The 10,919-nt window shown below is 48.8% G+C and overlaps 1 protein-coding gene across 2 annotated transcripts; it reads left to right on the top strand.

Annotated features, from left to right (window-relative positions):
• The first annotated feature begins 139 nt into the window (after positions 1-139).
• Positions 140-10,128, top strand: MTHFR (methylenetetrahydrofolate reductase). 2 transcript variants are annotated; one of them, XM_032201647.1, is made up of 12 exons: positions 140-202; positions 2,244-2,675; positions 3,757-3,995; positions 4,118-4,228; positions 4,407-4,600; positions 5,087-5,337; positions 6,003-6,137; positions 6,424-6,604; positions 7,005-7,187; positions 8,292-8,393; positions 8,623-8,742; positions 9,255-10,128. In XM_032201647.1, exons 2-12 carry the CDS (start codon positions 2,434-2,436, stop codon positions 9,450-9,452), a joined length of 1,956 nt encoding a protein of 651 aa, XP_032057538.1. In that variant the 5' UTR covers positions 140-202; positions 2,244-2,433; the 3' UTR covers positions 9,453-10,128. The 2 variants fall into 2 exon arrangements, with proteins under 2 accessions (XP_032057538.1, XP_032057539.1); XM_032201648.1 differs by having other exon boundaries at positions 148-202; positions 2,424-2,675.
• The last annotated feature ends 791 nt before the right edge of the window (positions 10,129-10,919 follow it).

Consider the following 10,919-nt stretch of genomic DNA (forward strand, 5'->3'; position numbering starts at 1 on the left):
GCGTCAATCCCCCCCTCCCCTCTCCACCACGTGACCCCCGCGACGGCGGCTGGTTGGGTGGGGGAATAGGGAGAGAAAGGGAGGGGAGCGAAGTGAAGCCGCGGCGCCATGTTGGGTAAGGGAAAGCGCCGGGCAGCACGTGACCGCCGGCCCCGCTTAAAGCGCCGCGGGATGGGGCCGCAGCGCCCGGCTCCGCCGCCAGGTGAGCGGGGCCCTGGGGACGGGGGGGTGCGGCTCGTTCCGCCCCTATAGGGGCCGTGCTGCCCTTTATAGGGGGTGTCCCAGCGGGCTCAGCAGCTTTAGGGCTGTCCCCACGCACGGCTCGGTGCCTCGGAGCCCTGCGGCTTTGCGCGCGTGGGGCCCCCGCAGGCGCTGCCCCGGGGGGTGCGGAGCTCTGGGGGGGGTCAGCTCCGGGCTGTGGGGTGGGAAATGTCCTGAGGGGAGGTAAAGGGGTGCCACGGGGATGGGGTAAACACGGTGAGCATCGCCGTGCTGCGCCGCGGATCCCTGCCCCGAGCCCAGCCGGTGGCAGAGGGGTCACTGGGGAGCGCTGCCCCCCCAGCTGCTGGTGTTTCCCCCCGTTTTATATATGCTACGACTGCCTTTGCTGCTTACTGAGATGTTTTTTTCTCTTTAGGACAGCTGTGAGTTTCTCCCATCAGGTTCCTGATGCGCGTGAGGCTAAGGAAGCTGTTACCAAGGCTGCTTGTAGATAACGCTTTAAGCGTTTCTATTGTCTTTGTGGTTCTAGACTGCTGCCGAGATAAGGAGATTTCCTCCAGAGAAAGCCTCGCTGCGTAGAGGCATTACTGAGGCATTACTGAGCAAACCTTCCTGCATGCTGGGTGTTACATTGCAAGGTCTTTGATTTATCTGAGGGGTTGTAGCATGTTCCTCTGAAATGTGACCACGCGCAGTTCTGACCCGCTAGCTTGATCACCGCCGTGTGCTTTGAGATAATTCCCCAGATTAGTGCCATGTGGATGCCAGGCATGTTTATTTTGAAAGAGCTTGTGGGCAGGCTCTTAACAGTGTGCCAGAGGTTGCTTTTGGAGTTGTCAGTAGCTGCTGGTTTTACTGTGACCCGCTGCGTTGGTACACGAGAGATTTGAGACTCCAGGTTTCTCTTGGCCCCAGGAACCCTGCACTCCTTTCTCTGATCTCCTGCCAGCGGGAGAGGTCCCCAGGTGGTAAAAGTAGACTTTCTCCCAAAGGGTTTTTGCTTGGTTGCCAGCTTAGTGTAAACAGTAGAAGAAGAGTTCAGAGTCTGCTTGGATGACCCAGACCCTCAGAGTTCCTGTAAGGACAAAATGTGCATTAGATTGTGCAACAATTTCCTCCAAAATAGCCTCCGATGTCACTGGGAAACAGCAGGCTGTCATTACATAACAAGTCTAAGCTTTGACTTGGATAAGCAAACAACGCGGATCCAAACTTTATGGCAGCTGTAATCACTACCTCATTTTCAAGGCATCGGGTGAAACACTTCTGGGAGCAAATATCAAGCAGTTATGGCCCAGGGAGCTAAATGGAGTTGGGCATCCTAGACCCACTTGTACTTGCAGTGCTGTTTTCCTTTCTGTAAAGCTAAACAAGTACAGCTGATCGTTTTACAAGGCAGAGAAGAAAGCAATGGCCTCTGCTGACCTTGTTTCCAAGCAGCCACAATCAGTGAGGAAAGGAACGTGAGCATGGTACCTCGTGAAGGAAATAGCTGAGTGTGTACGGTGACAAATGCCTGTGGAAAAGATGTGTCTAGTGGAGAATGACTAAAGCTTAGAAATGCAACAGGCTGCCCATAAAGACAAAACAAAAGATAGAATTTGTCAGGATGCCCTGTTCCAGACTGGATTCTTCTTTTTTTTCCTGACGGAGGAATAGTTTGTGCATTCTTGTCTACCCGCCACATGAGCACTTGCCCTTATTGTAAAGAAACCCTGCCTTTTGGGAGCAAACAGATGGGAATTTGTGAAGATGGATACAGTCCAAGGGGCAGCTGAAAAAGTCCGCTGGCATGTCCAGCCCAAGACCACAAGATCAAAGATGACCTCAACTGATGCATGTGGGCATCGTGGCTTGTTAAGGTGTAGCCAGGGCAAAAGTGATGTTGACCTGACTGTTCTGAGAACCAAATCTGACCCAGCAGGCACAAAAGAGGTGCATCAGGGTGGCACAAAGCTAACTGCTCTGTTTATTTCCTTCCAGCATGCTCTAAATTGATTGTTTTCATTTTGTGTTTTCAGCACAACCCCCACTGCAGCTTACAGAGAGGGCTAGCAAAAGAAGCCGATTGATGATTAACGATGGTCTTGGCATAACCTTCCTTTTACCTGCTGCCATCTACTGCCCACCCCAGCGCTAACTCCTAGCAGAGATCTATCCTGCCTTATACACACCGTGCTCCTTGTGTTCCCCTCCTCCAGAGAGCTCACCATGGTCAATGAGACCCAGCATACCTGCAGTGCCAGCTCCAGCTCCAAGTCGGATGGCGGCAGCAGCAGCGGGAGCGAGAGCTCCAAGGACAGCTCGCGCTGCTCCACCCCCGTGCTCGATGCCGAGCGTCATGAGCGACTGCGGGAGAAGATGCGCCGCCGGCAGGACTCTGGAGACAGGTGGTTCTCCTTGGAGTTCTTCCCTCCACGCACAGCCAATGCTGCGGTCAATCTCATCTCCAGGTGAGGGCTGCGGGGTGGGAGAGGGGACAGATGAAGTGTCTTTGGTGGAGGGCTGGGAAAAAGCTAATGAGGCAGGCTCTGCCCCGTGCTCTGTCTCCCCTTTCAGGTGACGAAGCAGGTAATGGGGCTGTGCTTTCCTGCTGAGGAGGGTAATGGACACCAGGTAACTTATCTTCCTTGGAGGCCCTGAAGAGTTAAGTGTCGTAGTGGGGTTATTGAGGGTGCCAGACTGTTCTCCCTCTCACAAGCTCTGAAGATGGAACAAGGCCACTGTCTCAAACAAAGTACTAGGGCACAACAGAGCAGACAAGTACCTATTTAAAACAGAAAATACTATTTTATGGACAGTGTGTGCAAGTCTCTGGAAAGATTGCTTTCAGAATCATCCAGCTGCTGTGGTTTGTGCCTCTGTAATACTAAGGACTACAGTTTTAGTCTGAGAGTGGTGTCCCCATCTACGTGCTAAATGAACGGTGATAGTTTCCACCAGCACTAAAGGTTCTCCTGGAGCCTAAGCCCCAGGAGCCACCATGTACTCAACCTGGAGGAGAAGTTTTGTAATTCTTTCTGTTACTGCTGTGTGCCATTGCCAGGTCTACTTTAAACAGAAGCTCGTGTTCTGGCCTGGAGCAGGAGAGCAACAAGGTAGGGGAGCAACAAGCTAGGGGTGCCTTTGTCTTTTCCATTCAGAGATCTGGTCCATCTTTCCATATTTGTGGCCTGTATGAGTTACAGCTGGGAACAGAAGGTTCTGGCATAGCCTTCCATCTCAAAAGGAATGTTTATCAGATCTATCAGTCTAACAGAGCATGCTGAGAGGAAATTTATTCTACAGAGACAACTCAGCTTGTTTCTTCAAGAGTTTCTAAGCCCTTCCTCATACAGTGTTAAATGATGACTATCCTTAGCAAGTGGCCAATGTGAATAAACTCTTGGCTCAACACTTTTCTTTGTCTCTCCTACTGCTGTCATCCAAGCTTTCTCTGCTTGTTGATGGCATTCCAGCAGTGAGCAAGATATCCCTGGCATAAAGAAGGGAGTCTGCTTACCTGGTAAGGTAATACACCTCTAAAATCCACAGGTTTGACCGCATGGGAGCAGGTGGTCCGCTCTTCATTGATGTGACATGGCATCCTGCAGGGGACCCAGGATCTGACAAGGAAACTTCTTCCATGATTATTGCCAACACTGCAGTCAACTATTGCGGCCTGGAGACCATCCTGCACATGACATGCTGCAACCAGACCAAGGATGACATCACAGGGCATCTGCAGAAGGCCAAGCGGCTGGGGTTGAAGAACATCATGGCATTGCGTGGAGGTGAATCCTTTTGTTCTAGAGCACTTAAAATGCATAGTGCTGAGTTGTGTTGCTGCTGCATTCAACTTCTGGGTAAAATGAAGAAATAACAGCTGAAGGAAATGGATTTATTTTCTTTCCAGATCCTGCTGGTGAGGAATGGGAGGAAGAAGTAGATGGATTCAACTATGCTGTGGACTTGGTTAAGCACATTCGCAATGAATTTGATGATTATTTTGACATCTGTGTGGCAGGTATGTATCTTTCATTGCAGAGTGTGAGGTAGGGTCTGAGATGGGGATATCAGCCCAGCAGTCCTTCTCTGGACCTGGGGTGTAAATGACAGCACAATCACATTGGCTACTTTTAATTTCTATTGCGTTGTCTTGACCATCAGGGTTTGGCTTTTTTTTTTTTTCCCCTCTTCCAAAGGCTACCCAAAGGGCCATCCTGAAGCAGAGAGCTATGAGGCAGACCTGAAGCACCTCAAGGAGAAAGTTCTTGCTGGGGCAGACTTCATCATTACACAGCTTTTTTTCCGCTCAGAAACCTTTATCAAGTTCATGAAGGACTGTCAAGCCATTGGCATCACCTGCCCCATTATTCCTGGCATCTTCCCCATACAGGTTAAATCTAATAATTCTGGCTTGGGGAGGCAATAAGAACGTTAGGTGTTTTGGGGTCAGGGCCTAAGAGAGGTCTGTAAATACCCTTCAAAACTTTCTGGGAAGTGAGGGTTCTAAATGTGATAGATCCGTAGGTGGTTTGCCAAATTAAAGTTGTAGGCATAGGCATAAGCTTAAAAGGTTTTCTGTGTCCATATAGCAAAGAGAGATATAAAGGACAACAGTCTACTGTTCTTGAGTTGTTAGTTATCATCAGCATGCTGGGCTCAGGCACTGAGCAGAGAAATGTGAAGAAATAACCTCAACAATAACTTCAGCTGACATACCCAGGCTGTGTTACCATCTCAGGGATGAGGCCCTGGGAGCACAAAATCCAGAAGCCCCCAATTCGAAGTCTCCTGCTACACAATTGAGATGAAATACCTTTGTTACTGGGACATCAGAAAAGGGTCTGGAAAGACTGAAATCCTCTGTATCCTCATCCAGGGTTACCACTCCCTGCGCCAGCTGGTGAAGCTCTCCAAGCTGGAAGTGCCTCAAGAAATCAAAGATGTGATCGAACCCATCAAGGATAATGATGCGGCTATCCGGAACTATGGGGTAGAGCTGGCAGTGTCCATGTGCCGGGAGTTGCTGGACAGTGGCATGGTGCATGGGCTCCATTTTTACACCCTCAATCGAGAAGTGGCTACTACTGAAGTCCTTAAGCGCCTTGGCCTTTGGAAGGAGGACCCCAGGTGAGACGAGTATGCTCGTTTCTTTTAGTTCATCTTACACATTCCATCTGCTAAAGGCACAAGCGGTGGATGGGTTGGCATCTCTTTTCTGCTGTCTTTAAGTATCTTTCTGCATTTGGAAATTCACCCTTCCTGCAGGTCTCTGACAAAAGCTGGGAGAATAGAGCAGGCAGCTGACAGAAGAATTTTGATCAAGTGGCTTTAAAGTAGCCTGTTCTGGAACTTTAAAATCTAAACTTTTAGGGCTACCACTTGGAAGAAGTATTCTTTTTGAAGACTCCCAATACTCGTCCTGAAGGCTAGGTGCTTTGTAAGCTTCCACTGTGGATTTCTAGGGTGCTCTACAGTTGAGATAGGGAATGGGTTCTCTGAGTCCACAGGCAAGAGGAAGCAAAAGAAAAGGGTTAACTTTTCTTGTTAAAAATAGCTCCATACAGTGCTTTTCCCTTACCTCATCCCATCTCAGGTGTTAGTTCTGCGTTTAACAGACACCTACCCAGCATCTGTGAGGGAACTGAGTGGGAAAAGATTTTGCATAAAGCAAGAAGAGGTTTGTTCTACTTTTTGACAAATAGAATTCTTCTCATCCCCTGTTCTTTGCTCTCTCCATGGGCCGATTCTCCAGGACAGTCAGCAGATCTTCAGCTTCCATTTTTTCTGTGCAGGCGGCCTCTGCCCTGGGCAGTCAGTGCTCACCCCAAGAGAAGAGTTGAAGATGTTCGGCCAATCTTCTGGGCCTCCAGGCCAAAGAGCTACATCTATCGAACTCAAGAATGGGATGATTTCCCTAATGGCCGATGGTAAGCTGTTAGCGTGTAATGGCAGGGAGGTAGAGGTGTGGTATTGAACAGTTGGTCCTTGTAGTTGGTGTCCTAGGCATGCTTTGGGCCTGGCAGATGAGATGTTTTCTTAACAAAGCAGTCCCAGTTGCTTGGATTTGAATGAGGTGAAGAGAATGGCATCAAGACATTGAGGCTTCTGGTCTGTAGGTGGCTGCTTCTCTTCCTGGGTGGCTGTGTTCCCGCATCACCACATCGGTGCATCTTCCTAAGTGGCCTCTTAATCTTTCATCCGTTCTGCTTACAGGGGTAATTCCTCCTCTCCAGCCTTTGGGGAGCTGAAGGACTATTATCTCTTCTACCTGAAGAGCAAGTCTCCCCGGGAGGAGCTTCTGAAGATGTGGGGAGAAGAACTGACTTGTGAGGAAAGTGTTTTTGAAGTTTTCACGTGTTACATCAGTGGAGAGCCCAACAAGAATGGACACAAGGTGAGTGATGACCCAGCACCAGCGTGGCACAGACAACAGAACTTACTTCCTCTTGCTCCTGGTATCACATTCTTCTTCTAAACAAGAATTGGCACTTTTCTATCTAAAAGGACTTGCTGAGAAGGGGGCTAAAGTTCATACCTTTACCACAGGCAATCCAGGAGCCAGAGCTAGGGCTCAACATAAAAGGGCACAGTAGGACAAGACAGACAGGTCTGCACTGACTATGGAAATCATTCTTAAAGTTGAGAATACCCTGCCCCTTGAAACAAACACGGGGATTCTGTCCTCAGGCAGAAGTGTTCAAGACCACTAGGGCACTTCTGAATTCCTTCAGTGCCCAGCTGGTAAACAAAAAGGATTGTTGCACATATTGAGCCATCCTCTCTCCCCACGGTAGGTTACATGTATGCCTTGGAACGATGACCCTCTGGCTACTGAAACCAACCTTCTGAAGGAGCAGCTGGAGAAGGTGAACAGACGAGGAATCCTGACCATCAACTCCCAGCCAAACATCAATGGGAAACCATCCACTGATCCCATCGTAGGCTGGGGGCCTAGCGGAGGTTATGTCTTCCAAAAGGTACTGCACTATTCTGGGCTAGGTTTGGTTTCAGTTTCCTAGGGAGGTCCTAGGCTTTCACCCAGACAATACCTCTGCTGGTTCCTTATCCCAATATCTTCAACAGGGTATTTATTTAACTTTTCCATCTGTCCTTCTCTAAGGCAGAGTTTTCCACCAATTGCTCCTACCACAGCACTAGTGCTGTGCTGTTCAGACAGCTGCTAGGTTACTTCTCTGGCCTGCAGGTAGTCTTATCTCCCTTGTCTGCCTCCTACTGTCATGCATTTTCGGGCCCTACAGCCTTGCCACTAATGGCTGTGATAGGAATCTCCTGTGTCAAGGTAAATGCCAGGCAAGTGGCCCATAGTAGGAAACAAAGCAGCTCTGTTCAAAAGGGATTCAAATTGCTGAAACCATGAAATGAGCAGATGGTAAATGCAGTTATGTTTCCAAAAAAAAAAAAAAATTCCCCTGAGGTGAGGGGAAATCCATCATCTCACACAATAGCCAGGAAATGGGGGGAGGGGAAGCAGTTGTTGAGAGCAGCCAAGCACAGAACAGCAGTAGATAGGGCAACTACAGAATTAGATTGGATAAACTCACAGGGAGGACTGGACAAAAGATGAGACAGGACAAAGGAGAGGGTGTGTTGGAGAGCCCAGCTGAGACCCCAGACTTCTGCTCCTGCTAGACTGGGTTGCCTTGGCCAGACACTGCTGTTCATGGGGGACCACACAGAACAGAAGTCCAGCTCAGGCCTCTTCCAAGCGCTCTGGCACAGGCTGCTTTCCAGGCCCAGCAGTTACTGTTACAGTGCCTAGAGCATATCCCAGCCTGTCTGCTCACACAGGTGCAGAACAAGAAGCTTGTAGCTTTCCTGAACTGGCTGCTCTTGGGCTGTTACCTCTGTTCTTTTTTTTTTTTCCTCCTATCTCTTACTAATTTGGTTTGCCCTTTGCTCAAGTCTCCTTTGTAGTGCATGTTTCTGAAATGGATGTGTAAGTCTTAAGCTGCCTGGTTTCTAAGCAGCACAGTCTACAACCATTCTTTTGGTTGCCTCTGTGTGTCCCAGCTCTGCCCTGAGTTAAGGCTCTTACTCTTTCCTCTTCCACATCCCCACAGGCCTACCTAGAGTTCTTCACCTCCAATGAGATCGTCACGGCACTGCTCAAAGTTCTGAAGAAATATGAGTCGCGGGTCAACTACCACATTGTCAATGTCAAGGTAGGCTGCAGTTACAGGATACTTTCACCACCTTGGGAGAGAGGCAAATAGCTAAGATACAGACATCCCCAGGAACAAAGTGCAACATGAAGGGTGGGGGGAAGTGAAACAAGTCAGCTGTGACCCGCAGCAGCCATCTGATCTCTTAACAAGGACAGGATAAATGTACTTGCTGACTCACTCAATCCCTCCTCCAGAAGCTGCTTCAAAGGCTTTCTTTTCTTTGCAGGGCCAGAATATCACCAATGCTCCTGATCTACAACCCAATGCTGTCACCTGGGGTATCTTCCCAGGCAGAGAGATCATCCAGCCCACTGTAGTGGATCCTGTGAGCTTCCTCTCATGGAAGGTGAGTCCTTCCTGCTGCTGGATATGTTGTTGTGATACCCTGGAAATTCAGAGTGTCTGGCTTATTTTCAGTCCATAACACTTACTGCAATTGAGGACTGTTGTGACATTAGCTTGATGTGGTCTAGATATCATTCCTCCTGCTCCTTTGGGGCATGTGGAGCTTTGCTCCAGTGAGAACTTTTCACAGAAACTGTACTGGGGGGCTGGGGAGGACATTGTTGCTGTACTAGTCCCCAGAGCTCTGAGCAGTAGCTCTCCCTCCCCTCTTACACGCACAGGGGCAGTATTGAGCCATTTTACTGCAAGCGTGCCTCATTTCAGCTCTGAACAGTTATGCTTGGGGCACCTCCCACTGACAGGAAAGCAGGATGCTCCTTGCTCAGCTCTTGCCCTTTTTACTGAGAAGAAACCAGCCCCAGGCTTGCCGGGCATGTGTGATGCAGTTTTTCCCAAGTGAGGTAGAATAAAATGTGCATGACACCCCTACAAACATCTCTCTTTCCTTGGCAGGATGAGGCCTTTGCTCTGTGGATTGAGCAGTGGGCCAAGCTCTACGAAGAGGAGTCACCCTCTCGCATGATCATCCAGTATATCCATGACAATTATTACTTGGTCAACCTGGTGGACAATGACTTCCCACTTGAGAACTGCCTCTGGCAGGTTGTGGATGATACTTTCGAGCTCTTGAACTCTCCAACTCAGCAGTGAAAATCGTAATACCTACCTTATTTCTTCCATCCATTCACTGACTGCAGGGAGCCAAAAAGCTGCTCCTGTTAGGATGGTGGACCATGCACTCCTAAACCCAGTGAGCACCTCTGCTCAGAGCCAGGCAAGCTTGCAGATATATGCCCACACTACATGCTCTTCTATCCCCAACACAAATATTCCTTGACCTCCTCTCACTGAACAGCAACCAGAACCCTCTGAACTTCTGAGGTGAGGATCCAGCCTGAGCTTGAAGCCTAGTTCTGCAGGATGGAAAGGTGCTAATCACAGCTATGTTGATTATAGCATAGGAGAACTCTGGTGCACCAATGTGGCAAAACTTAGTGGGTTTCTGGTTAACATTCTCATCCCAGATACACTGCCTTGGGGGCAGAAACACTCCTGTCAGCAGTGCCTATGCAAGAAAAATATTTCAGTGGTTACCAGCCCTTCAAAGAAGCCCAAGCTGCTTTTGTATTACACTCCGAAGATGTACTGCATCATAACTGACAATATCTCTTTTGTGCTCACTCCAGAAGACGGTTCAAGTTTTCCCACTTTTCTACTTGCCTCTACTACAGTTCCTGTTTTTTAATAGGAGTATATGAATTTCACTTCTGGATGAGACCAAATAGGAATCACATTATTTCAAGTATAATAAACTACATGAATACAACTGTCTCTTGCACTAGACTAGATTCTTGTAAGCAGTCCAAAGAATAATGTTGTTTGCAAACTAATCACACTAGTACAACAAGGGAAAGTTTTAAGAGAACAATTGGACCTGGGCCTATTCTGCTTCCATTTTCAACATGCCCTAAACAAAGTACAGACAAAGCTCTGGTAGAGCAAAGAAAACTTAAATCTTAAAATTCAGCGAACGCAACCAGCTGTAGCCTCTGGCTTAGTTCTGTAAGGCCACAGGAGCTGTAGTCCTCCAGTACCAGTATGGAAAAACAACCTAATCTTCCTTGACCTAATGACGCTAGTAGCCTTAGGCCTCACAACATAGAAATGAGAGGCTGTGGGGGCTACACCGTGTCCTTAACAATCCTGCAAAGCTACCACAGGCTAGGAAAAACAAGACCCTGGGGCAGTTCCCAGTGGGATTTCAAGATCCCTGCCAAGCTGCAAGCATCTCTTTCAAACAAGCAAGGAAGAAAAGCCTTTTCCAAATTCTTTAGACCCTCTCATTACAGCTGTCTGAGACTGGGCTCATATATCCAGGGTAATTACAGGGCATCAATCACAGGAGCAAGTAATGGGAAGGTTGGGGGGTCAGACACGCCTGTCTTGCCTCAGCAAAGCTTTTGGTGCTCAGCTGTTCCCAGCAGGTTTCTTCATCCCTAGCCCATTCAGCACAGAAAGGAACCAGCAGGAAGCAGTCAAGAGGTTGGCCACCCACTGAAAGCCTTAATGAAGAGCTGATAGACTTGGGGAGGGGGTGGGGGCCATGGGGGAATTCCC

The sequence above is a fragment of the Aythya fuligula genome, chromosome 21 (genome assembly GCF_009819795.1).
Source record: "Aythya fuligula isolate bAytFul2 chromosome 21, bAytFul2.pri, whole genome shotgun sequence".
NCBI classification, from domain to species: Eukaryota; Metazoa; Chordata; class Aves; order Anseriformes; family Anatidae; genus Aythya; species Aythya fuligula.

Bases quoted from the DNA above. Each gene is read 5' to 3' on its own strand.
- MTHFR (XM_032201647.1), top strand. From the start codon at position 2,434: ATGGTCAATGAGACCCAGCATACCTGCAGTGCCAGCTCCAGCTCCAAG. The intron at 6,138-6,423 runs GTAAGCTGTTAG...TTCTGCTTACAG, and splicing joins GATTTCCCTAATGGCCGATG to GGGTAATTCCTCCTCTCCAG. The intron at 8,743-9,254 runs GTGAGTCCTTCC...TTTCCTTGGCAG, and splicing joins TGAGCTTCCTCTCATGGAAG to GATGAGGCCTTTGCTCTGTG.